The sequence below is a fragment of the Lissotriton vulgaris genome, chromosome 3_1 (assembly GCF_964263255.1).
Source record: "Lissotriton vulgaris chromosome 3_1, aLisVul1.2, whole genome shotgun sequence".
Taxonomy (NCBI): Eukaryota; Metazoa; Chordata; class Amphibia; order Caudata; family Salamandridae; genus Lissotriton; species Lissotriton vulgaris.
Window position 1 is genome coordinate 181,723,541 of NC_141689.1, and position 27,128 is coordinate 181,750,668.

The following is a 27,128-nucleotide window of genomic DNA, read 5'->3' on the forward strand; positions in this document are numbered from 1 at the left end:
CACACTTGAAATAGGGCTGGTCTGTAAATGTGAGTTTCACTCCCTGCCTCCGAATCTGGGGACCACGGTTCGATCCCCGGCTCCGGCGGCAGGTTAGCCCAGCACCATGTGACTCTGGGCAATAGCTCGCTTAATCTTCCCGACGGCCCCCAGCGCCTAGAGACCCTTACGGGTGATTGTGCGCTTTACAAATGTGGACTTCTGCTCGCGCCTTCTGAAGAAACGAAATCGAAACTGGAAACCTGGATGACTTCACCGGCTCTGCTCCTCTCTTCCCGGCTCGCTTATCCAGCTGCCTGCCCCGCATCCTGCAGGGCTCTCGTCACGTTCAGGGCTTCCCCTCCGCCTGCTCTGTCCAGCTCTCTGCTGTTGCTCCGTTCCATACTTCTGCCCAGGGTGCCCTCTGTCCAGCTCCCTGCCCGGCTCTCTCTCCGGCTTTCTGACCCACTCCCTGCCCCGCTCCCTACCCGGCTCTCTGATCTCCCTGCCCGGCTCTCTGCCCCAGTCTTAGTTTCTGTTTCCCTGTCTCCCTCTCTGTCCGACTTTCTGCCCTACTCCCTGCACCCGGTGTGCTCCGCATTGGCCCCACTTGTGCCCCACTCTTGCCCCGCTCTCGGCCGGGCCATGGCTGAAGCAAACCCCGTGGAGCACCTGATGGAAGAGACCAAATGCCCCATCTGTCTGGACTACTACACAGACCCGGTGACCACGCAGTGCGGGCATAACTTCTGCCGGCCCTGCCTCGCCCGATGCTGGGCAGGAGTGACCTCAAACTTCCCCTGCCCCGAGTGCCGGAAGGCGTCCCCCAAGGGTGCCCTGAGCTCCAACCGGCAGCTGGCCAACATTGTGCAGATCGCCAAGGACTTCTGCCAGCAGGCGGCGCAGCTGCGGGTGGAGGGGGAGTGCGGGCTCCACCGCGAGAAGCTGCGGCTCTTCTGTCGGAAGGAGGAGACGGCCATCTGTGTGGTGTGCAGAGAGGCCAAGGAGCACCGGGCCCACGAGGCGGTGCCCCTGGAAGAGGCGGCCCTGGAGTACAAGGTAAAGAGAACATTCACCCAGCTCACGGTGTGCTGCACAGGCGCTTGTTCCATCCATCCATCCATCCATCTATCCACCCATCAATCTGCCCTCCTGCCCATCCATCCACCCACCCACCCACCCACCATCCATTCATCCATCTTCCCTACCGTCCTCCCACCCACCCATCCATTCATCCACCCACCCTTCCACCCATCAATCCATCCATCCATCCATCCATCCATACACCCATACACCCATACACTCAATCCACCCATCCATCCATTCATCCACCCGTCCATCCATCCCCATCCATACCCTTCCTTCTTCCAACCAACCTTCCCACCCACCCACCCATCCATCCATCCATCCCTCCATCCATCCATCCATCCATCCATCTTTTTCCATTCGTCCACACATCATCACATTTCATCTATTCACCAGACACCCATTCATTTATTTATGTATGCATTTGATTTATATAGCGTGTTATAACCCAGGGGTCTCTAAGCGCTTTCATTCATCGCCATGCTCCATTCATCCACCCATCACCATATTGTATCCAATCATATATCACTTTATTCCATCCATCCCCACTCATCCACCCATCTTATTCCATTCGTCCACTTGTTTCATCTATCCGTCAGGCACCCATTTATCAATCGACTTCTTACATGTATCCACCCATTACCCTACTGCATCCATTCATATATCACTTTATTCTATCCATCCATCTTTCGGCCATTCATTCATCACCTTGTTCCATTCTTTCGCTCATCAACTTACTGCATCCATCACCTTATTCTATCCATCCGCACAAACATTCACCATCTTATTCCGTTCGCCCACACCTCGTGGTGTTTTCATTCAATCCTCACCTTATTCCATCTCTTCATCCTTGTTCATTCATTCACCACCCTATTCCATTCATCCTCCTGCCTTGCTGCTTCCATCCATTCATTTTTTTTTTTTTTGGTGTTCAATCTGCTTTATTGTATAGTATATACAGTACACTGCTTCAGGCGCCTACAACCCGGAGGCCGGCAGCGTCGTGTGCAAATCAATAGGAAGTTAAAGTTGGATGAAAACAGCCTTGGAACCGGCATCCCGGGGGCCCGGTGGCGTAAAACAGTGTTATTGGAGGAGCGCCTGTCGGCTAGTGCAATGGAAATAGTAAATGTAATGTAGGATGCACTGCAGTAGAACAGGGTTTTCATTTTAACAGTCCCCAACATTAAACAAGCATTGGAAATGCAATAGGTCTCGCATTAGGAAAGTTTGAGCTATTGGTATTGTAAATGACACTTTTTATTTATGTGTTGGTTTTGAAAGTAGCAAAATTAATAGCTTTGTCAGTTACAATGTCAATAGTGTTAACTTTTGCAAATGTGACACCTATAGCATTTGTAATGCAATGTGTGTTGTATTTATGTGACTTGGATGTCTTGATATTACACATAACAATGGCTTTTAATTTTGTAAATAATTAATACTTAAATAAAAGTTATTGTAATTTATAATGGCAATAGCTTAAACGTTTGTAAATAACTTTTGTGAAGATTATGTTCAGTGTATTTTATTGTGACAAAAATCAAAGAACATTGCATTTGCACCTACACACACACAGAGCCACACACACACACACATATAGATGTGGTAGTGGTGGATCTGGGGGATATGGTGGTGGTGGGTGTGGTGGTGGTGGTGATGGTGGATGTGGTGGTGGTGGATGAGGGGGTGGATGTGGTGGTGGTGGTGGAGGTGGTGGATGTGGTGGTTGTGGATGTGTTGAAAGTGGTGGTGGATGTGGTGGTGGAAGTGATGGTGGTGGGTGTGGTGGATGCGGTGGTGGATGAGGTGGTGGATGTGGTGGTGGTGGATGAGGTGGTGGTGGATGAGGTGGTGGTGGATGAGGTGGTGGATGATGTGGTGGATGTGGTAGTGGATGTGGTGGTGTATGTGCGTGGTGTATGTGCGTGGTGTATGTGCGTGGTGTATGTGCGTGGTGTATGTGCGTGGTGTATGTGCGTGGTGTATGTGCGTGTGGTATGTGCGTGGTGTATGTGTGCGTGGTTTATGTGTGTGGTGTGTGGTCTTATGTGTGTGGTGTTATGTATGTGTGTGGTATTCATAAGTTAAGGGTGGTCTAAAAATTGCAGACTAGCATTCTCAGCCCTATTGTGTGCATTCGCAAAGCGCTAGTTCTGTGCATATTGGGAGATATGTGTCGTGGGTTGGGAGCTTCTACAATAAAAATCATTCTATGAATATGTAAGTGTGTGTGATGACAGACGTGTGAAGCTGTATGTGGAAGAGAGGTGTGAAAGTAAAGGGTGTGTTTGTAAGGGAGAGTGAAGGAATGAGGGTGAGTTCATGTATTGCGAGAGTATGAGCTGTTACTGTTGGGATTGTGTAAGGTACGGTGACACTTTTTTTACGGAGGTGAGAATGTGACAGGGGTGAGGGTAGAAAGATGTGATAGTGATTGAATATATGAAGAGGATGTACAAATGACTACAACTTATAATGCTTTAAATCAGCATTGTCATAAAAAAGACATTTTTTGAGCGAATATATGAAGAGGATGCACAAGCTACTAATACTTGTAATGCTTTAAAACAGCATGGTCATTAAAAAGACAATTTTATCTAACCTCTGTATAGATGGTTAGTCTGTTTATGTGACATTTTGTCATTATTCAATGAAAGTGTGGTAGGTAAAAGCTTAATGTTGAAATACATATGCATGCTTATAAATGTAAAAAGCACAAAATAGTAGTTGCAGTGACACTTTGGCAAACACTAAATGAGTAAGGCTGCTGTAAAAGTGTTGAAAGCTGAATAAGTGTTTGTGATATAGACTCATACTGTGGAGTCTGCATAATTAACCGTTCTACATTTTTTTTCATCAACTAAAGAAGCATGATGAATATATGCTGGTAATTAGGCTGGCAATTAAAACAAGTTTGTTTTGTTTGGGATAGCAAATGATGGTAAGCAGCTTCTACTTAGCTAACCCACTTTTTTCCTACTAATTTCTGGTAGTGAATTTGGCATGTTACCGTTACATCCAGCACGAAAGCTGCGGTCTAAAGGCTGTTCACGATTATTACTGGCATTTGTATAGTTAATTAACATACTGGCAGAACTATCGCTACTGAAGTTATGCCAGCAGACAAGTTTTATAGATGATTAGTTTATGTATAACATCTCATCATTATTCAATGCAAATGTGGCAGGCAGGAGCATAGATGTGCAAGGAGCATTTATAAAAGCTTTTTCTTCAAACGCGTTTGCCTGGTCATGAATGTTAGAGGCATACAGTATAAGCTGCACTGATGCTGTGCCAAACACTTGATGAGTAATGCTGCTGTAAAAGTGTTTTGGGAATTGCAAGTCTCGAAAAAAAGCATAGAAACCAGTTTTATATCAAGACGTGCGCGTGCTTTTGCCGGAAACTAGTAGGGCGGGACTTCCATTTTCTAATGGAAGCAAGCGCCCACGGAGTGCCGGGCTAAAGGAGCAGCAATGGCGCGGCGTTTCTATGCTGAAGGGGGAGCCCTGCGGTGTCACCTGCAGTTTTAAGTTCCACTGATGAGGTTAGTATGGCTTGAAGGGAAGGCGGATGTTTGTATCTTTATGCGCTAGTATCTGAGACGTAGGAACTGTGTTATGTGCGTTTGTATGTGCGAAGGGGAGGGGCGCCTGTATGCCTGAATGCTTGAGGCGGTGTATATGCATGCGCACGTGAAGGCTAGCGCCTTCAGCTCTGTGCTAGTGTGTGCACCATAAGATGTGTGTTCAGTGTACTCGTATGTGCGGCGGGGAGGGGCGCGTGTATGCTTGTATGTGTGAGGGCTGTGTGTATGCATGAGGCTAGCACCTCGAGGGTGTCAGAGCGCTGCATAAGTTAAACATCATTCTGAATGTGATGTTCGCAATAACTGAAAATGCAGCCTTTCAGCGCGCCCAAAAGAAGTCAGAAATGCAGGCTCTAAGATTGTTTTAATAGTAAATTGCTGCTAAAATTCAGGAAATGCAGGCTCCAAAATTGTTTTGTTTTAATAGTAAATTGCTGCTGTGATTTAATTTAAAAGTCTGATTGAAAAATCTGTTTGGTGTCTCTGGACTGTTCTGCAGGGGAGGGGGCGGAGCGGGGAGAGGTGCGACACGGCAGGCAGGGGAGGAGAGTAGGAGGAGGAGGGGGGAGGAGAGTAGGAGGAGGAGGGGGGAGGAGGAGAGTAGGGGAGGCACGGCCTAGCGGCCGTGCAACCAAGAAGTGAGGGGGCGGAGCTGGGGGAGGAAGTGAGAGAGAGAGTGGGCAAGGCAGGCGGCTGGGGGCATGTGCACGCGCTTTTAAGCTCGATGCGCATGCGCATTGAGCTTAAAAGTCACGGGCACTGTAAGGAATCGCCACGATTCCTTGCAAGTTAGTTAAAGAGTGGTTAAGCCCCCATAGTCTCGCAAGCTCGATGCGCATCGACAGGCGAGACCTAAAAACCCCTTTGCAACAGGTAAGGAAATAAAAAATGGTCAGTGAGTTACATCAGTCTCGAATCTGTTACAACACCAGTAATGCATATATAGTTTATACATTTCTCGCGGTTATCGCCACAGGAAAAAACAGTTAAGTCTATGTCTTCTGAGCCGATCTGTGGGATATGGGAAGGCTCGCATATGTTTCCCCTAAATTCGCTCCAACTTGACCAGATTTCTCCCCATTTGCGGGGGCATCCCCACGCCGTATATACAGTCTTTTCTTGCAGCATACACCAATCCATGTCGCTTTGCCAGTCCCTCAGTTTCGGTGGATTTGGGGCTCCCCACAGTCTTGCAATGTTTCTCTTTGCCACCATCTGCCCAAGCGTCACCCAGATTTTCCCTTTTGAAGATAGGTCTGTGGGCTCCCAAATGTTCAGGAGACATCTCTTAGCCTCTAGTCGGATCTCTACGCCCCACACCTCCTGCATACATTGCACCCCCGTCTCCAGTAGCTTTGCACTTTTGGACACTCCCACAGTATATGGAAGAAGGTGCCTGTCCCTCCACATCCCCTTCTACAAAGCCCTTCTCCTCCTCTCCCCATCGCTTCCAGCCTGGTACATGAGAGATATACTCTGTGAAGGATTTTCAGCTGGATTAACCGTAATCGGGCCGAGATCGCTACCTCCCTCGGTGAGGCGAGAGCATACGACCATTCTTCCTCATCTATCTCTAGCCCGTCAGCGACCCATTTTTCTTTTAAGGGAAGGAGCGTGCCAGGGGGGTTGTTGATTAATTTTTTGTATGTGTGGGAGATGGCGTGTTCTGGGATGTGCCCGTCTAACAGTCTGTCCACCAGTGGGGAGGCCTGAGGCATGGTAGTGTCTGGTGGAATGTTAGCCTGTAGGGAATGTCGCACTTGCAGGTACCTTAAGTGTTCGGTATGTGCTAGGTCATATGTTTCTTGCAAGTGTGTGAACGTGTGGACTCCTTTTGGCCCCCAGAGGTCTCTGATTTGTTAGATCCCTATCAGGTCCCAGCTACGGAACCCCTTGGTGCGCCCCAGGGTGCCAAGTTTTTCGGAGGCCCATAGTGGCGTTGACATGGTGAGGACATCTGACCACCCTAGTTTCTTCTGAGCTATGTGCCATATCTGTACTGAATGTTGAGTCGGTCCGGTGAGTTGGTGTCTACCCGGCTTGGAGTAGAGTGCGACCTCATAGTTCCCCCCAGGAAGTAGCCACCTGTCCATCCCGTACACGGGGTCGTTCCCGTCACTGTATGTCCCCTGGTTGATTGCCGATAGGTGGGCGGCCCAGTAATATTTGCGGATGTCAGGGAGGGCAATTCCACCGTCGTACCACCCCAGTGTGAGTTTGCACAATGCGATTCCTGGCGCCCCTGCCCACAGGAGGTCCCGCTACGCCGTTTCGACTGCTGCCAAATATGAGTTGGGTACTAGGTCAGGGTAATTCTGCAACGCATAGAGAAACCTTGGCAGCGCCACCATCTTAACAAGCATTTACAATGCAATGGTTTCGCCTTTGTTAAAGTTAGAGCTATTGGCATTGCTCTTGACATTATTTTTATTTATGTATTTTTTAACATAAATAAATGGCATTGTCATTTACAATGCCACTAGCTTTATCTCTCGCAAATGACACACACAGAGCCCCCCCCACACACACAGCCACACAAAGCTCCCCACACACACAGCCGCACAAAGCTCCCCACACACACAGCCGCACAAAGCTCCCCACACACACAGCCACACAAAGCTCCCCACACACACAGCCACACAGAGCCCTCCACACACACCCACATGGCACAAGCAGGCAACAGGGGCACACTGAGGCACAAGCAGGCAACAGGGGCACACGGACGCACAAGCAGGCAACAGGGGCACACTGAGGCACAAGCAGGCAACAGGGGCACACGGAGGCACAAGCAGGCAACAGGGGCACACGGAGGCACAAGCAGGCAACAGGGGCACAAGCAGGCAACAAGGGCACACGGAGGCACAAGCAGGCAACAGGGGCACACGGAGGCACAAGCAGGCAACAGGGGCGCACAAGCAGGCAACAGGGGCACGAAAACTGAGGCACAAGCAGGCGACAGGGGCACACGGAGGCACAAGCAGGCAACAGGGGCACACGGAGGCACAAGCAGGCAACAGGGGCCCACATGTCAGCTGTTGGTTTATATAGCTGGATGCAAGAACAGAAAGCACAGCAAAAACCAAAATACTGGTTGGGTGATACAACCCCCCGCCCCCCAACCTCCAACTTTTTTTTCATGCCACTTAAAACTTTGAGCTGCAGATACAGGAAAGCCTGAACACACTGACTGCAAAGGGGCATCTTCAGAAAGTGCGGGTAAATGACAACATGAACTACGAGCTTAGCAGGCCACCCAGGGAGATGGCATATAGAGATGAACTACAGAGAGCTTAGAGGTCACCTACAGACTCTGCGTGCAGCATAGGAATTGAAACAAACAAATCAGAAGGTAATCTCGAGACCAGCTGCAGAAGAATCACAACCACCTAGCCCGCAGGAGTCATGATTAGAGACTGTTAGAAGAAGGTGGTGCCGTGGTACCCGTAGCTTAGTTCACCTCCAGAGACTGCAGCCAGAGTAGGAGGAGGATATTCCACCCATACAGCTGGAGGTCATCTCTAAAGATGGCCTGCAATGAAGGCGCTGAAACCCACATAGTGACAATGAATCAACCTCAGGGAGAAAACTAACTTCCAGAGGCTAGAAAGCTACCTCAAAAGACTGCTAGCAGAAAAGGGGCAGAACTCGCCTACAGCTCAGAATATTAGCTTCAAAGGACACACACAGCCACACAAAGCTCCCCACACACACAGCCGCACAAAGCTCCCCACACACACAGCCGCACAAAGCTCCCCACACACACAGCCACACAAAGCTCCCCACACACACAGCCACACAAAGCTCCCCACACACACAGCCACACAGAGCCCTCCACACACACCCACATGGCACAAGCAGGCAACAGGGGCACACTGAGGCACAAGCAGGCAACAGGGGCACACGGACGCACAAGCAGGCAACAGGGGCACACTGAGGCACAAGCAGGCAACAGGGGCACACGGAGGCACAAGCAGGCAACAGGGGCACACGGAGGCACAAGCAGGCAACAGGGGCACAAGCAGGCAACAAGGGCACACGGAGGCACAAGCAGGCAACAGGGGCACACGGAGGCACAAGCAGGCAACAGGGGCGCACAAGCAGGCAACAGGGGCACGAAAACTGAGGCACAAGCAGGCGACAGGGGCACACGGAGGCACAAGCAGGCAACAGGGGCACACGGAGGCACAAGCAGGCAACAGGGGCCCACATGTCAGCTGTTGGTTTATATAGCTGGATGCAAGAACAGAAAGCACAGCAAAAACCAAAATACTGGTTGGGTGATACAACCCCCCGCCCCCCAACCTCCAACTATAGAGATAAATATTTGAAGGTGCATCCTACACATATAACATACAGATATTGTAGTGTCTCCTGCATGGTTTACACACCCAGTCATGTCTAGGCACTCACTGTATGGAGGGACTGATACGGTCTACGTCTCATATGAAATCAGACTCACGTAACTTACCGAGGTTGTAGTGCCTCATGCTTCGGCTACATAACAAATCACATCAAGGCACTAGTATTGTAGGCATGTACCACAGCCACTTAGAAACGTGAGTTGTCGCCGCATAATGGGTGCCCATTTGCACTGCGCTACGGACAGGCATCTCTTGACGGTTTGACCCAGGGACTACACACATACACGAGCAGGTAAAGCAGTGTACACAGACACATTCTTGGAGGAACAGCGAAGTGTGCGTGCGCGGAAGGGGGGTGCTCACACGCCGCTGCCGGTAAATGCTGTATGTCCGGATGAAGCTGTGAGTGGGGAATTTAAACTGCATCCCTGACCTTTAGAACGTGCCACCTTCCAGGAAGGGAAGCCAGTCTCGAGTCATGGGCAGTACGGCAAGAAGGGTTTGTGGGACTGGGGTCACAGTACACAAAGTCGGGTACAATGCCACTACTCACTATGCAGCGATCACCTACACTAAAGGCACACACGGAAGCTGATGGCATTCGGCCACCATCCAGGCATTACTAATGCCCATCCAGGGGCTGGCAGCCCAGCTCTGCGTCAGTATGGTGGTACCTCACCGGCGGCACAAGGCAGGGGGCACTGCTCCTACTGTAGGACCAGTCGAAAACATTTCAGTCCTTAGCTTATGGCTGGGAGTAATGCCCCAGGGCACGAAGTTTATCCCTTCAACATGTTCCAGCTGGCATCAATGTGCCGCTCCCTTGGTCTGGGGCTCCTAAGCCGGTCCCCCTCGATCGGGCTGTTGTTCCCACCCTCAGTGCGGATCCGAGTCGTTACCCCTCTTCAAACTATATGGCTGGCTTGCCCCGAAGACCGCTGTAGGGGTGGCCTCCTCGCCATCCCTGCCCCACAGGTAGTATTACTGCCCCCTCCGTAGGGGTTACCTGGCGCTCCGAAGTATGTGTGTAGTTGTTATGAAGTGTCACTCACACGGTGTAGATCTCTCACCACTCACTGCCCCCTCCCGCCCTCGGATCTCTACCTGCCCCGGCTCACCTTGTCCTGCTTGGCCGGCTCCGGAGGGGGCGACGTCGGGGTCGTCTTGTTGGCTGCTGCGGGGCCAGGTGATGGGGCCCCAGGGGACACCGGGGGTGCCGCCTTCTCCGCCTCCACTTTAATGAGCCGGCGGTTGGGGGACAGGAACCTGCCGTCCGGGGCCCCCCCGGGGGCGGACGGGTCGGCGCGCCCCCCCGGAGCGCTGCTGTAAGGGTCCTCAAAGTCCCGCTCCTTCTGCAGCTTGTAGGCGCTGACGATGTCCGGCTGCGGGGCGGGGGTGACGACGGCGGGCTCGCGGGGGCCCCCCGGGAGCGGCTGTCGGTAGTCCGGACGGGGCGGCGCCGGGGGCACGGGTTTGGCGCTAACTGTTTATCAGACACAAAACTCGGCAGAATTAGAGACTGGCCACGTAACCGAATGAGCTCAGGAGCCAAACGCAATCACAGCGCCTCCCGTGACCGCGGCGGCCATTTTGTAGTAGGGAAAACTTTATCTGTCCGAGACAATCAGCCATCAGTCGGCGGAGGCCCCGGTAACTCCATTTTTGCACGGCGTGAAAGTTTGGGGACCATTTGTCAGGCAGCGGCTGATGCAATCAGCCCGAGACCCCAGCACACAGCGCTGAGGTTGGCGCGCACGTACGTCGCCTTCGTGCCCATCCGTTTCCTTGATGAGTGCCACGCTATTAGCCGGAGAGAAGGCATTACCTGGGCGAAGAATGATGCCCTTTGTTAGCGTCTCTACTTGAAGAGCTGAGTCTTAGTGGTGTGTTTGTAGTTTCTTGTCATCAGAGACACGCACAAACAGGCACTCACACACCCACCACTCTCCCGCTGCAGCCTGGCCTCTGTTTGAGGCATACATCTTCAACCAGCGGCCCTAGAAAACCAGACAGGCCCAGTCTGCCGCTCGCCCATCATCCAAACCCTCGTGCAAACAGAAGGCCCTTAAAGCACACAGAGCATCCGTCTTCCGGGCAGCCCGGGGAACTCCGGCCATGCCTCGGCCCTCTCAGGGCACTCCATCTCTTTAATAGGTGTCTGCAACTCCAGCTTGGCATGAAAGAAAGAGATGCGCTCAAAGGGAAGTCCCAGGACGCCTTTATCTGCCGAGGGGGTGACCGGTAACCGTGCCCCGCTCTAAGCACTGGAATAGGTTGCAGTATGGACCGCTGCAACAGTGGGAAGGAGGGAGGGAGGGGGAGAAAGGGAGGGAAGGTCACTCACCCGTCCCGAGCAGCAAGGGAGGTGCCGGCAATGCCGGACCAGACACGGGGGCGTTCCCGGCGTCCCGTGACGTCGGCAAAAGCCAAAGAATGTCGGGAACGCCCCCGTGTCTGGTCCGGCATTGACGGACAGGCCCCTCGTCCAATGGCAAGGCTCCGTTTACGGAGCCAGCCAATCAAGGACGAGGGCCGAACAAAAGCCACACTACTCTTCTCAACAGGATTTCGCCTGCGCGGAAAAGCTGCGCAGAGCGCAGCTTCCGCTAGGCGAAACCTAAAAAGGGCCGCTCGGCCCAGCAATGACAATGGAAGTTTCTGCCAGGATTTAACATCCTGTTGGAGCCGTCTTAGGGGTGGCAGTAGATTACGTTCGTACAGCAGAGTCTTGTCTGTGGAGATGAAGACTCCTAGATATTGGAAGCCGTCTGTTGCCACTGTTAAAGGACAGGTGGCTGGGAGCCTCGGGGGGTCTCCGTGTAGCACGTAAAGGTGGGATTTGCTCCAATTTATCTGAAATCCGGAGTTTCGTCCGAAGCTCGTGAGGATGTCGAGCGCCGCCATTATAGATCTACGCGGTCTGGATAGGTACAGGAGGATATCGTCGGCGTATAGGGAGATCTTGTCCTCCCATCCCTCCGTCCAGGCTATACCTTTAAGGTAAACATCCTGCCTTATCCAGGCCGCGAGCGGCTCAAGGGAGAGCGCGAACAGGAGGGGAGAGAGAGGGCAGCCCTGCCTCGTCCCTCTCTCTAGGGTGAAGACTTCGGACGCCTTACCATTTACCACCACCTGGGCGAGCGGTTCGGTATAGAGGAGGCGCACCCATGATATAAAATTCGGTCCAAAGCCCAGTTTACGCAGTACTGCGATCATGTAGGGCCACTCTAAGGTGTCGAATGCCATGGTGGCATCAAGGGAAACCACCACCGCATCTTCTAGCAGCCTATGTCGCTGCCCGAGTACCCCATTAAGGCGGCGAATGTTAAGTGCTGAGTTGCGGCGGGGCATGAACCCTGATTGGTCCGGATGGATCAGGGTGGACAGGACCGGTTGAAGTCGATTTGCAAGTGTTTTGGCCAGAATTTTTGGCTCTGCGTTAAGCAGCGAGATCGGTCTATATGAGGCACATGACTCTCTCGGTTTTCCCTCTTTAGGTATTGCCACTATCGTTGCTAGGTGCTGATCCCGTGGCAAGAGTCCCATCTCTTTACTTTTTTCAAACATGGGTTTTAGGTGTTTGCTGAGGGCAACTGGCTGTAGTTTGTAGAGCTCTATATTATAGGCCAATTTCACTGCTCCCGGCCCTGGCTAAGATTACCGAGAAACATGTTCATGGTGTCTTGTCGAGCTTTTTAGAATCTAACAACTTGCTCCATCCGTCCCAATCCGGGTTCCGTCCGAACTTCAGTACGGAAACGGCATTGGTGGAGGTCTCTGAGATCATCAGGGAGACCTTGGATGTGGGTGGCAAGGCCATGCTAGTCATGCTGGACCTGTCGGCGGCCTTCGACACCGTCCCTCATGAGGCGCTTCTCGCTAGGCTTCATGACATCGGCCTAAGGGGGACGGTGTTCAGATGGTTTTCATCTTTTCTGGAGGGCCGCCGCCAGACGGTCTGGGTTTCCCAGAGCTCCGCCGAGATGCCGCCATTGGGAGTTGGGGTTCCACAGGGATCTGTGTTGAGCCCGACATTGTTCAACATCTTTATGTCCCCCTTGGCGGCAGCGGTGGAGGCTTACGGAGCCCAGATCGTGTCCTATGCCGACGACACGCAACTCCTTTTCACATGTGCTAAAGACCAGCCATTTGATGGGGAGAGAATTCGGGACTGTCTGGATATGGTCTTTGGCTGGTTCCAGCGGAACAGTCTAAAGGCCAACTCCAGTAAGTCGGAGGTGTTATTCTTCGGCTGTGTCACCGATCCCGAGTGGCGGCAGTGGTGGCCGGCCGCCATGTGTCCTCCGGCACAATCTTCCTTGGTGGCCAAAAATCTTGGCGTTAAGCTTGATAACAAGCTTTCTCTCAGATCTCATGTTCTTGGCCTGGTTGGCACCTGTTTCGGCGTTCTGAAAATGCTCCGCAAGTTTCTTCCACTTCTTTCTGCGGAGCATAGACGGATTACGGTGCAGGCGCTTATCGGATCCAGGCTAGACTATGCCAATGCTCTTTTCCTGGGTCTTCCAGAGTACTTGGTCCAGCGTCTGCAGGTGACACAGAACTCGGCAGCGCGCGCAATCTTTGGTCTGCATAGACGCGCACGGGCATCTGGCCTTCTGCGGACGCTGCATTGGCTCCCGATCCGTAAGCGGATTATGTTCAAATCCTTGACGCTGGTGCATAAAGCTCTGTTTGGCTCAGGCGCAGGATATCTACAGAAGAGACTGGCTTTCTATCGCCCTGCCCGCTCATTGCGTTCGGAATCCCTTTTCACGGCTGTGGTTCCTCGCGTGAGGAAGGCCCGGATTGGGGGGCGCTCCTTTAGCCTCAAGGCCTCCCAGCTGTGGAACTCGCTTCCACTGGAACTTCGCAGCACTCCCACTCTGCTTCAATTCAGAAGGAATTTGAAGACTTGGCTTTTTAATCTTTCTGTTTAGGTGGATTTTCTTCTTGGTTCTCTCTTGGGCTTTTGTTTTTTTGTTATGTTGTTATACACTGTAGCTTTATGTGGAAAGCGCCGGGACACTCTTTTAGAGTAGCCGAGCGCTATATAAACACATTTTAACATTAACATTAACATTATTGGGAGGCCGATAGGTCCTAGGGCCTTGCCCGGGCGGAGGTCGACAATTGCACGTTGCAGCTCAGTGAATTCGAGCGGGCTCTCAAGGGCTTCTCGGTCTTCCTCCGACAGGCAGGGCATTCGGATGTCCGCCAGGAGGGCTACCGAGTCCTCCTCTGGACGGTCGGACTCCCCCGGCTGTATACCTGTTTGTAGTGTCGTGCAAATTCCGCCACTATCTCCCGGGGTTCAGTTACCATTGTCCCTGAGGCCGTTAAGAGTTCTGGGACTACTCTGTTGGCCTGTTGCTGTTTGTCGAGCCACGCTATTAGTTTCCCAGCCTTGTCGCCTTGGTCATATATCCTTCCCATCTTATGTCTGGCTACCGTTTGAGCTTCCTGCATAACTAGTTCCCTATATTCAGTCGTTTTGAGCCTCAGTCTATGTTGTACGTCAGTTGTCTTAGTTTCACTCGCCTCCCTCTCTAGTACTGCCAGGTCTGCTTCCACTGCGGTAACCTGTTTTTCTTTGTCTTTCCGCCTACCTGCGATGGTCGACAGCGCCTCCCCCCTGATCACGGTTTTGAAGGCCTCCCATAGGGTAACAGAGGAGTCCACCGAACCTACATTATTGTCAAAGTATTGAGTGATTGACTTAGTGAGTGTCTTCCTATTCTCCTCATTCTTTAAGTGCCAAGCGCTGATTGGTGCGATGCAGCCCTCTCGTCTAGTCCCAAACGTTAGGTGTGTAAAGACTGGCGAATGGTCAGATATGCCACATGTTAGGTGTGTTGCTTCGTGTACCGTCGTGTCGTGTTGTAGTAGAGTGAGGATGTAGTCAAGGCGAGAGAATGTGCGGTGTGGCCTGGAGAAGAAGGTAAATTGAGTATCTGACGGGTGCATCAGCTGCCAGACGTCAGTGAGCCCGAAGGCTTCTAAGAAGTTTGCCAGCCACTTCTGCCCTTGTGGTATGTCTCTGGTAGGACGCCTGTCCAGGGTGCCTGACACTACAGCATGATAGTCTCCTCCTATAAACAATTGACAGTCAGGGAGGGAGAGTAGCATTGTGCCCAGGTCTGCGTAGGCTTGAGTTTGGAGACCCGGTGGGATGTATACTGAGAGCAGGTTCAGGCGGTAACCTTCCCATCTGCCGGATACCACTGCAAAGCGGCCCTGTGGGTCTGACTCAGTGTGATCTATGTGGATAGGCAGTGATCGACGCAGCAGGATCCCTACCCCCCTGGAGCCTGAAGTGAAGCCTGAGTGAACTGCAAGGGTGTACCCCCACCTGTTGAGGGCCTGACATGTGTTCCCCATGAGATGCGTTTCTTGTAACAGTACTGCGTCCGGCTGATACCTTTTAATGAATTGTAGGACTATGGTGCGTTTGAGCCTGTCTCCTAGCCCGTTGACGTTCCAGCTCAGGACTTTGAGACTTTTTTCCCATCTCCTAGCCATAACCGTTGCTATGTGAGGGAACTAGTACCCGCATTCTGGTGTACGGGTCGAGTCTGACATCGCCAACTACACATGACCGTAAAACCTTCCCAACTCCCCTCCCCTCCCAGTTGCCCCCCCAACATTCATGTTTAATGCAAATATTGTCACTTTCAATGAACCGGTTGCCCTCATATCCCATCCCCCCCGCATTACCTTCCCCCCTCTGGAACAAACCCCCCCCACCCTGCTCCCTGCTCTGTAGGTTCCAAACTACCCACTACCCCAATTAGCAGAGCGCCTGTCGCCCAACCCCACCCCGGAGAAAGTGAACCACTCCCCCCCGAGGAAACTCTGTTAGTGAGCACGTGTGCCAGTCCCAACTCCAGCTGCCATGCCCGTGGCCCCGAAACTATAGGTCCCTTAAAGTCTACGGTATAGTGGGGATCTGCTTAAGAGTGCAATAGTCATGCACAAATGCGTCCGCTTCCCACACCGGTGACCTGGAATCTTACCACTGTGGATGCTTGTGTAGTACTGGTCGACGCGGCGTGGTTCTGCAGTCAGAAACCTCACCGTGCTGTGTTGTCTTGGAGTGGGTCCCAGCGAGGACTGTTAGATCTGGAACGCCATGACCTTTTGGCTCTGTTCGTCCCCCGCTGATTTCTGCGCCGCCGACCCAGGGGAGGGGGCACCGGTTTCCCTCCAGTTGTTGCGGTTCTGCGTTGCCGGTGCCTCCGGCGCCAGCCCATCGAGCCACTCCTGGACCGCCGCCGGCGAGGTGAAGAATCGGGACCTGCCCCCCGAGATAATCTTGAGTTTCGCGGGGAAGATCATCATATATTTGATGCCTCGCTCTCTGAGTGCCGCCTTCACTCCCATGAATGAGCATCGATCTTGCTGAACCTGTAATGTGAAATCAGGAAAGAATTGGATGGTAGTCCCCTCGTACTGCAGGTCTCCCTGTTGTCTGGCAGCCTGGAGGATGGCATCGCGGTCCCGGTAGTTCATTATTATTATTAGGGACCAGGGCTCGGTGGACCCGCTCAATGGTAAAAATCTTAGAGAGTCTCTTAGGCCGAAGGTGGTGTAGGATTAGGTCTTCCAGAAACAGCTCTGTACTATGCCCCTCCGAATCTTCCGGCACACCTACGACGCGTATATTACTCCGTCGGGCCCTCCCTTCCTGGTCCTCGAGCCTCAGGGCCATTTGGCGGTGTTGGTGGACAAGTTCGTTTACCCGCCCTTCCAGCCGCTTCGAGGAGGCCCAGAGCGCCCCAATGTCCGTCTCGTTGGTCTTGGATCTTTCGGTGGTCTTGCCGAGGTCGGTGCGCAGCAGGTTTACTTCAATCGTGATCTTGTCCATTTTTGACTCAAGAGTTGTGCCGAGCGTTTGTATTGCGGCCATTATGGAGGTCAATGAGGGCTCCGCTGAATCCGTGGGACCTCCTCCATTCGCTCCAGATTGTGTGGGGCCAGTCGCCACCGCATATTTATCAAGTTTGTTCGTCTGGGTCACTGTTCCCGTCTTAGGCCTCATCGTCGATTTCGGCACCAGCACCCGCAGTCCCCGCAACGCAGGCCAAAGGCCGACAGCCGCTGTACTCGCTTCTTCGCGGCACATTAGCTTGGGCTGGCCGGGTAGGCCGCGGAGCAGGTAGGGATCGGCGCCGCGCGGGCGGTCTAGAAGTTCGTAGGAGGCCCCGGTCGGGTATTCGTTCCACTAGCCGGCAAGGCCCTTTATTGTCGGCCCCTGGATCGGCCTCACACTACTGCGGGCAGCAGGCCCTTCCCCATCGGCCGTCACGTCCTCGGTGCGCCACCGCAGGCAATACCAGTGCCCGGCTGTGAGGGTCTTCAAGCGGGACCCTTCATGCGGTGCCTGGGGGCAGCGTCCCGCTGCACCGGCCGTCCAGCCCTCACCTCCGTCCAGTTGCTGTGTGTGTGTGCGTTCCTCCGGTCCTCCGCCACGAGCAGGGTGCGTGCGCGGTAGTTCCGTGGGGGAGGCCTTCTCCCTATTGCCGGCTGGCGCTCACAACGGCCGGCAAACGCCGCAAGTCGGGGCTCACACGGCACCCTGCCCGGCTCCACAGTACCTTCTCCGCCGGCGGGCACAGGGATCCCCAGTCCGCCACAAGCGGCGCAGCTCGGAGCCGCCTCCCGCCGAGATTCCGGATGTCAGGCCCCTCTCCGGCCGGGCCGAGGCGTAGGCCTCAAGCCGGGGTCTCTATTTCATGCAGCTCCGGTCCTCGGGCTCCAGGTCGCAATCCCAGGTCCGGCCGTAGCACAGAGTATGGCGGCGTTTCGTCCTCGCTGGGAGCACGAACTCCGCTCCAAGCGCAGATCAGCAGCGCTTCGTCCAAGGGAGCTGGTGCGCTTGCTTGAGGGCGCTCCTGCCAGGATTTGAGGACGGATTTCCTGGGGACAGCAGTCGTCCCGGCGGAGCTCGGCTACTAGGCGGCCATCTTCGTTGGCGCCTGGCCACGCCCCCTCCATCCATTCATTAACGTATTCATTCATTCTTCTGTCATCCATTCATTCATTACCTTATCCATCAGTCCTTTAATGTACCACATATAATGCTTGATGTACCAAGGTTTTTAGCATTCGCAAACCCTCCGAATCGGTAAATCAGAGTGTTTGCAAATGCTAAAACCCTTTTTCCTATGTACACAATTCCTTTAGGTTTTCGGCAAAGTGTCTCCAAATTGCTAAATATTGAACTTTTTAGTTGGAAGGGGCGTGTTTATGGGTCCCTTCCAAATCCCAAATTGTCTTCTTCTTACGCAAATAAATAGAAGACTTTAAAAAAAAACACAGTCCCTATATTATCATTATTAATATTATTATTATTATTATTATGAAACTTGTAGTGCGCACAGCTACCCTTGGGGGTTTCCGGGCCAGAGAGGAATTAGGGCGAAGTGAAAGAGATCTGAATAGCGAGTTGGAAGAGCCGGGCCTTTAAACCCCTAGAAATGCCTGAAGGGATGTTGCCTCTTTCAAAGAAGCTGGAAGGAAAGATGCATCCTAAAGAGGAGAAAGAGCGACTTTAGACTTTCGTGTGGCACAGCTAGAAGTTTGGTAAATTAAACTGAGTCTGCAGAGATGGTCTCCGGGGACGGGACGGAAAGGGTGGTAGAGGTGGCCAAGTCCAAAAAGTATTTGGGGGCAATTTCAGATTTAACCTTAAACATGTTGCATGATGCTTTAAACTTGATACGGTTCGGCACAGTGCACCAATGCAGCTCACGAAGAAGGCTGGAGGCAGAGGTAAACTTGGGTAATCGATAAAGAAGCCTGGCGGCTGCATTCTGCACAAGTTGGAATCTATGGATAGTTGATTTGTCGGCTCCCAAGTACAACACTTTGCTGTAATCCAGTCTAGAAACAAGGGCCTGGATCACTGTCCTGGATCACTGTCCTCTGTGAATCAGCCACAGGATTTTTTTTAGCCATTTAAGTACTGCAAAGCAGGTAGGCGTCACCTTGGCCACTTGTTGATTCATGGATAGTGACTCATCCACAATGAACCCCAGATTCTTAACGATTCCCGAAGGAGTAGGAGGAGCTCCTAGCTGGGCGGGTCAGTGACGCGGTTCCCAGAGATCGGGTCTTTTACCCAGAATCATGACTTCTGTTTTGTCCCCATTGATCTTGAGCAAGTTATTATGCATCCAGAGCGAAATCTTCAGGGCTGGACCGGGAACCACAACCGGCCCTGGCAAAGTGCCACCGAGCTCTTTGCCGGGGCTGTTTTTCGGCCGATTTTGGTACAGGGCCGAAAAATGACCCTGTAACAAAAACGGCCCCCAGCGACCCTAAACCGGCCCGCACCCGTGCGGCGCACTGAGGGATTGCCCGGTGCCCGCTATGGGCAGTCCGGCCCTGGAAAAGAGAGGCAGCCCAGAGGATTCAACCACCTCTGCCGAAGATCGGATGTATATGTTAAGTAGCAGTGGGCCCAGCACCGAGCCCTGTAGGACTCCAGAGGGAAAACATGGCAATTTGACCTAGCAGAGGAGGAGGAAACCTGAAAGGATTGGTCCTTAAGAAACGAGCGAAACCACTCCAGTGAGTTCCATCAAGACCCAGCGCCAACAGCTCACCCAGAAGGATATGGTGGGACACCGTATCAAAGGCAGAGCTAAGATCTAATAGGATGAGTGTCACAGTTTCTCCCTCATCTATGCATTGCCTTAGCATCTCGGTTATCCCCTGATTCTGCAGAGAAACTGGCCCTAAAGCCGGCCTGGGAAGCATGAAGGAAATTCTGGGTTTCCACAAAAGAGGTCAGCTATTAACATGTTTCTCAAGAATTTTTTGAAAATCGAAAAATTAAGGAAATAGGACGGAAATTGGGAAGGTTAGTACGGTCCATGTTCACTTTCTTTAGAAGGGGAAGGACCATTGCATGCTTCCATTTCTGGGGGACCACCCCTTCATTCGGAGAGGCATTGAGAAGACCCATAATCATGGATAGTATGGAGGTATCCCGCTGGCGCAATAAGTGTGGAGGAAGAGGATCAAGGGGAGGGACTTATTTAATGGAGTAAAGAATCCAGTTAAAATATGTAATATCAAAAGGGAGGCAGGTATTCATTTGGGTGGTGGGCTAACATTAGGCAGGGAATCAGATACCTTAGTAGGAGCGAGGTTCGGCCTGATTGAAGCTGGCTCTGCCTCGTCCAATTGCACTCTCCGTAAGTAATTGCTAGACTGTTGAGAATGTACATTTTCAAATTTTTAATGAAAAATGGGAAAGTTCCTGTCATTTAGTGTGGGAGAGATGGGCGGAGGTTAAAAACTTACAAGAGTCCGATAGTTCCTGCACCACCTTATAGAGAGTTTTAGCACAGTTTTAGGCCTCTAGAATATTTTGAGAATAGAAATTAGCACAGGGACATTGACAGAGGCAGTGATATTTTTTTAGAGTTGCTTTATAGCTAGTTTTGGGATCTTCTATATAGGATTTCCTCCAAAGCCTTTTGTGGACCTTGCATTGTTTTTTCTCGAATTGTAGCATTTTGTTGAACCAAGGAGCAGGAGGCAGGAGTCAGGCGTCATCCCGAGCACTCTACTCAGACCGGGAGACATTTATCCACAGCTTCCATAAGCAAGTTATGAACAAGCTCTTGGTCCACAATCAATAGTTGCTTGAGGTCGGGTCTAGTGTCATGAAGTACATAGCAAAATGGGCTACATTTAAAAAAAGTTTACTTTATTAAAAAGCAATCTCATACATGGCGGTCTGTTGACCCCAGCAGGCCGCCACCCTTGTGATTGTAGCAAATCATAGGAGGTTGCAATTTGTGACCGACTACATTAATATTCAAGAGGTTGGTTGTATTTCGACCTGCTACGATTCGTTTTTTTGTTAACCGCCCTATGAGTACACAGCTGGATTCACAAAATAACACATTGGGCGCTAAAATACTAATTGTGACCAGTATTTTGGGACAATTGTCTATTACATGTGTCCATAGTGCCTTACTTAGAATTGGTGGATGTTGGGCATCCACCTAAAAGGTGCGGATGCCCCATCCTCCCTAATCATAGTGTATCGGCCTCTATGGACTCTAAATAGGGCACGCTCGATATCTACCTCTTTTGACAGTTGTTCGGCATCTGCCAACCTCGAAATAAGGCCGACTGCTATTCCTTTGTATCTACCACACTGGAATCGTAAGGCCCCCTGAACAGCAGAATCCTTTCTCCCCCTGAGGTTTATGCCGCAAATCAGTCTTTCTGATAGCCATTGTCGTCACAATCTACAAACAAAAGAATAAGGTTCATGTTAATACTATCTGTTTGTACATTGTATCAAGACTCAGTAACAAAATAACCATTGTTTTAACTGTCTACACCAATCTAATCTTAAACACCACTTACTGTATTTATTAGCAGTTTTAAATGGCTTGGACCTTACCGCATGGATATGAGTGCTTTACAGAGTAAGATAAATTTGGATTTACAAGGATGTGCAGCCAGTAACGCATACATATGGCGCTTTAAGTCAGAGGGGTCATTCCAGCTCTCATACCGGTACTAATTAAAAAATGACTTTGAAACATGTCTCTATAGGCTCCTATATTTATGTTCCTAACTTCAAAGTAAAAATATTCTGATTGATTTCTGAACTTGCGTAGTCGCGCTCTGCGCTCTGCTAATCAAGGCCTGGTCTCTGTCCCTCGAGTTAAGAAAGCGAGGGCAGGGGGTCGTTCGTTTGGCCTTTTGGCGGCCAAACTGTGGAACTTCCTTCCAACAAGCATCCGAGCCATCCCCAAACTTCTGACGTTTCGAAAATCTTTGAAGACTTGGCTGTTCCCTACTATTTGATATCTGTCGCTCTCTGTGTCTCCCTGTTTCTTGTCTAGTTTCTGGTTGCGCTGGGACGCCTCTTTGCTGAGGCAGCCATGCGCTTTATAAATCCTGTAATAATGTGTCTCTACTTCTTGCAACATATGACTCTTGTATAGGTGGTGAGTTCAGGTTGTGGGTGGTTTTTAGGTCTCGGCCTGATCCAGCACATGCGCTGGTCTCGGCCGAGACATCTAGTTGGGCTTGAGAAATGCTACTTTGCGGCGATCAGCTTGCTATCAAGCGCACAAGAGCGCGCGCGCATGCGCGTGATAGCAAGTTGATCCCCGGCAATGTAGTACTTGCGGTGATGTGCGTGCACACCACGTGCGGCACATTCGCGTTTTTTTGTTTTGTTTTTTTATTTCGCGGCTGATTTTTGTTTTGCGGCCACCAATGCTTGTCTCATTTAGCTTTACAATTATTAATTGCTCCTCCTGTCATCGTTGCAAACCTTCCACAGGAAGCCCCGAGCAGCTTCTGCTCGGTTCCGGGCGTTGATTGGCTCACCAGTGGTTCTCTGTTGTTGGACGGGGTGTCCCAGCGCCAGTTCTAAGCAGGATGTGTAATTTCTTCCACAGCTGGACTAGTACATTCCATGTATGCCCAGAGGGGGAGCTGCCGCGGAGCGGTTCCTAAACTGCTGACTTTGGTAATGGTAATGCCTGGAACCTCCTCTTTCTAGCCCTGAGAGGGTAGGAATTATCAGGTGATAAATATACCCAAAGCTCCACAAAGCCTGTTTCTTTTTGTAGAGCCAGGACACTTTCACTAAGGTAAAGCAAGTGCCAGTGTAATGTCATTCAAAGTATCCCATTAATGCCGGGTGCCGACTGTGTCTGCTGCCATCAATCAAAGAACAATGTGTGAGAAGTATTGCATTACAGCGCTTATAAATGTACGCTAGGAGTCTGGGAGCTGGCAGCCGGGCACTGCGGCCTCTGTGCACCAGGCGTCTTGGGGCTGGCAGCGGGCCTTGGCAGCCTCTGTGTGCGCTATGTGAGCTCCAGAGTGTCTGAGCTTCTCGTACACGTGAGAGAGGGTTTGCATCCTGGCAGGGGCACCTGCTTGGATGTTTGTAAATTGTGGTCCTTTGCACACATGGTCCTGCGGTAAATGGCACGATGCTTCTTGGGAACACAAAATATTAGTATTGAATTGTACTGCTATTTGCATTTAAGAAGAACCAACACACGTATTTCTCACTTTATTTTCGCATGGTAGTTAAAAACTGCTATGGGTTTAAATTAATCATATTAATTGCTTCTGTCCCGTAAGGTATCAAGAGTCTCTACAAGGTTAACCAATTCTGTAGCTGTACCCATCTCTTTACCGCCAAGACGCCGTTGGGCAGAAGTTTGTGCTTTATACATTTTCCATTCATTCATTCATTGGATCTTTGTGGTACCAGGTTTTAGCAGGCACCATTCATCTCTGGCTGTAAATCAACTCTGCAGATTCATAGATTCAGAGAGATCCTTTTAATTTTTTTGATGAATTAATTATTGCGTCATATGTTGTGGGTTTTGATGGGAATACTGGCGTGGCACAGTCCTAGGGAGGGGACCTTGAGAGCAGGTGAGAAAGAGGTTTAAGGGCTGTCCGATTGGTTGAACAAAGCAATGCGCAAGCCTGTTCAACTTGCCTTGGATTCTTCTTTTTTAGCATTTTTTGTATTTAATTATCATATTTGGGGCTTAAAAAAATTAACAGATGGAGTCACTTACTGAAGTTGCTTGATGTGTGTGCGTGTAGATACTCACTCACTCCCTCTCCCTCTCTCACACACACACACTCACTCACACACACACTCTCACACACACTTTCACACACACTCTCACACACACACACACACACACACTCTCACACACACACACACACACACACACACACACACACACACACACGCGCACACACACACACTCAATGCGATTCTGCCATGTGAATATAGCGATTTCAGAAAATGTGGTCTGGGATTTCTAGTTTATTGCAATAATTTAAAGCAAAATAGGTCAAAAACATGGGCGGAAATTCTTTCTTGTGGCACAATAATAACCACGTCCACCACAACCGCATCCACTACCACCACCACGTCCACCACTATCACGTCCACCACCATGTCCACCACCACCACGTCCACCACCACCATGTCCACCACCACCACCACCATGTCCACCACCATCACGTCCACCACTACCACGTCCACCACCACCACATCCACCACTACATCCACCACCACATCCCCCACTACCACGTCCACCACCTCCACCACGTCCACCACTATCACGTCCACCACCACCACCATGTCCACCACCACCACCACCACCACCATGTCCACCACCATCACGTCCACCACTACCACGTCCACCACCACGTCCACCACCACCGTGTCCACCACTGAGTCCACCACATCCACCACCACCACGTCCACCACCACCACATCCACCACCACATCCATCACCACCACCTCCACCACAACGTACACAACCACCACCTCAACCACCACGTCCACCACCACCACCATGTCCACAACCACCACCACCACCTCCACCAACACATACACCACCACCACATCCACCACCACTACGTCCACCACCACTACGTCCACCACCATGTCCACCACCACCTTGTCCACCACCACCATGTACACCACACCCACCTCCACCACCACCATGTCCAACACCACCACCACGTCCACCACCACCACGCCCACCAGCACCACCAACCCACCACATCCAGAACCACCAACAAAATCACCACCACCACAATGTCCACCAACACCAAATCCACCACCACCACGTCCACCATCCCACCACAATCACATCCACCACCACCACATCCACCTCCACGTCCACCAACACGTCAACCACCACCACATTCACCACCACCATTTCCACCACCACCACATCCAGCACCACCACGACCACCACGTCCACCACCACGTCCACCACCACGTTCACCACCAACACCACGTCCACCATCAACACCACGTCCACCACCAACACCACATCCAACACCAAAACCACGTCCGCCACCACCACCATCTCCACCACCACAACCACGTCCACCACCACCACCCGTGACGGGTAAACTGTCACTGGTGAGCAGGGGTAATAGGAATGTCAAACCCGGCTGTAAATGGGACATTTAAGGATGCATTAGGTGCGAGAAGACGGGAATAGGGGCTAGAAGTATTATACCAGACACAAGATACATTTTGAAGAGGCACAATGTCACAGGGGCTCCTGTAAAAGCACTCACAGCATCTCTACCTCACAGTGACATACCTGCACGAGCCACTCACTCAAAACAAGTATTGTCATAGCCAATAGGGCTAGCCTTTGGGACCTTATAAGTGTTTAGCCATGCAACACTGATGTTGTTACACCAAGGATATTGTGTTGGATAACTAAACAGTTATAAGGTCCCAAAGGCGAGACCTATTGGCTATGCCAATGCTTGTTTATGATGGTGTGATTTTTTTTACATACCCTACCAGTGGGGAATAAAGGTGTTCAGATTAAATGCTCATACAATCCTTAGCTTTTCTGCAGAGCATACAGTGTGACAAACAAATATGTGGCAATTTTTCTTACTATTTCATATGAAAGTGTGACGAAGGGATACACAACTGCTAAAATATTGATAGCCTCAAAATTGATAGCCTCAAAGGAAAGAAATAGTGCAGACAGAGGAGACAAAGCGAGGTGATGCAAGGACCTACATGTGATGCAGAAGGACACAGTTAAGACACAGTGATGATGAGGAAACACTGGAGGCCTTCCACATCATTCATCTGCACAGGAAGTGACATCATTGGATTTCCCATCACTCAGTTTTACAGGAAGTGATACCATTGGATTTCAATCAATCAAACACAGCATTTGTAAATTCACATTTCACATCATACATGTGCTCTGGAAGTGACATTACTGGATATTTTCGTCATCCATCTGCCCATGAAGTGACATCACTCCTCCCCCTTCAAGGACCTACTTAGTGGCAGGCGCCCACGCTTGCCGTACCCAGTACAAAGAACCTCTGTCCTCCCCCTCCCACCACTATCTCGTTGTGACCCTCCGTGCCCTCAACCCCTACAGTCACTCCTGACTCTGCTGCCTCGCCGCACCACACAACACTAAGGAAGCGTTCTCATGTTCTTCACCCAGGTTTTCATGCACCTACCCACACCGTACACTCCGTGCACCCATATCAACACCACCCAACACCCCACTCTCACTCACTCATAGAGTCCTGTAACCACTCACACAATACTCTACACCCGCTTGCATGCTCCTTAACACATGATTACTCACCAAACACCCCACAGAGATCTGGGACTTGTTGCAGGACAGTGCCCCTCACCTACTTTTCCTCACAGAAACCTGGTGTAACCCTGCATCAGCATCTGACATTGCCACAGCCGCAGCTATAAGTAGGTCAGGTAAAACAGATTTCACAAGCCTGGAGGTGGAATCACCATCATCCACAAGAGCCCCATTAGCTGCACAACCTCCACAGGCACGTCATACTCCAACACGGTATACCTGTCTGTTAAAAATTGTATTTCTGGTTGACTAGGGCTTGCGCCTAAGCCAGGCAGAAACCACCACTCTTATCAGTGCAAGGGAGTTACACGCTGAAGATAACCCCTGCTCACCCCCTTGGTAGCTTGGCATGAGCAGTCAGGCTTATCCCAGAGGTAATGTGTAAAGCGTTGCGCAACACACACACAGCAGCAACACACTACGCACACCACTAAAGGAACTACACTCAAAGTTATATAAAAAATAGTATTATCAAAAACACATTAGAAATGTCATCACACAGTGTACACTGTGCCAACTGGCACTAGGCAATATTTACAAGGGATTATATACTCATGACAGGGCCACTGTCAGAACCATCACAAAGCACAAATAGTAAATGTAGAACACAACCAGTCACTACTGGCAAAACACTGTACCCAGCATTATATTCTGCAACATAAATCAAAATATGCAATCAGCATCACATCAGGGGTAAAACACATTATGCGACAACCTCATAATCATAAACACATTATGCAATAAACATCATCAGCATAAACACAGTATGCAATAACCTCATAAGCATAAATCACAGTAGAGGCATAAATCAGGGTGCATAAATCACATTTATCATAGGCACCACAAAAATCACCTTAGGGCCTGGCGCCCTACCAACCTAACACTGACCCCCTGGCCAACTGGCCTTCTCAGAGGGCTCTAATG

General features: G+C 51.0%; 1 protein-coding gene across 1 annotated transcript in view; it reads left to right on the top strand.

Moving 5' to 3' along the window:
- The first annotated feature begins 254 nt into the window (after positions 1-254).
- Positions 255-27,128, top strand: part of LOC147726177 (E3 ubiquitin-protein ligase TRIM39-like) — a 161,065-nt gene continuing 134,191 nt past the window's right edge. Inside the window, exon 1 of the mRNA XM_086960277.1 lies at positions 255-1,038. Coding sequence (XP_086816403.1) covers positions 625-1,038 — 414 coding nt within the window. The 5' untranslated portion in view covers positions 255-624. The remainder of the gene's footprint in view (positions 1,039-27,128) is intronic.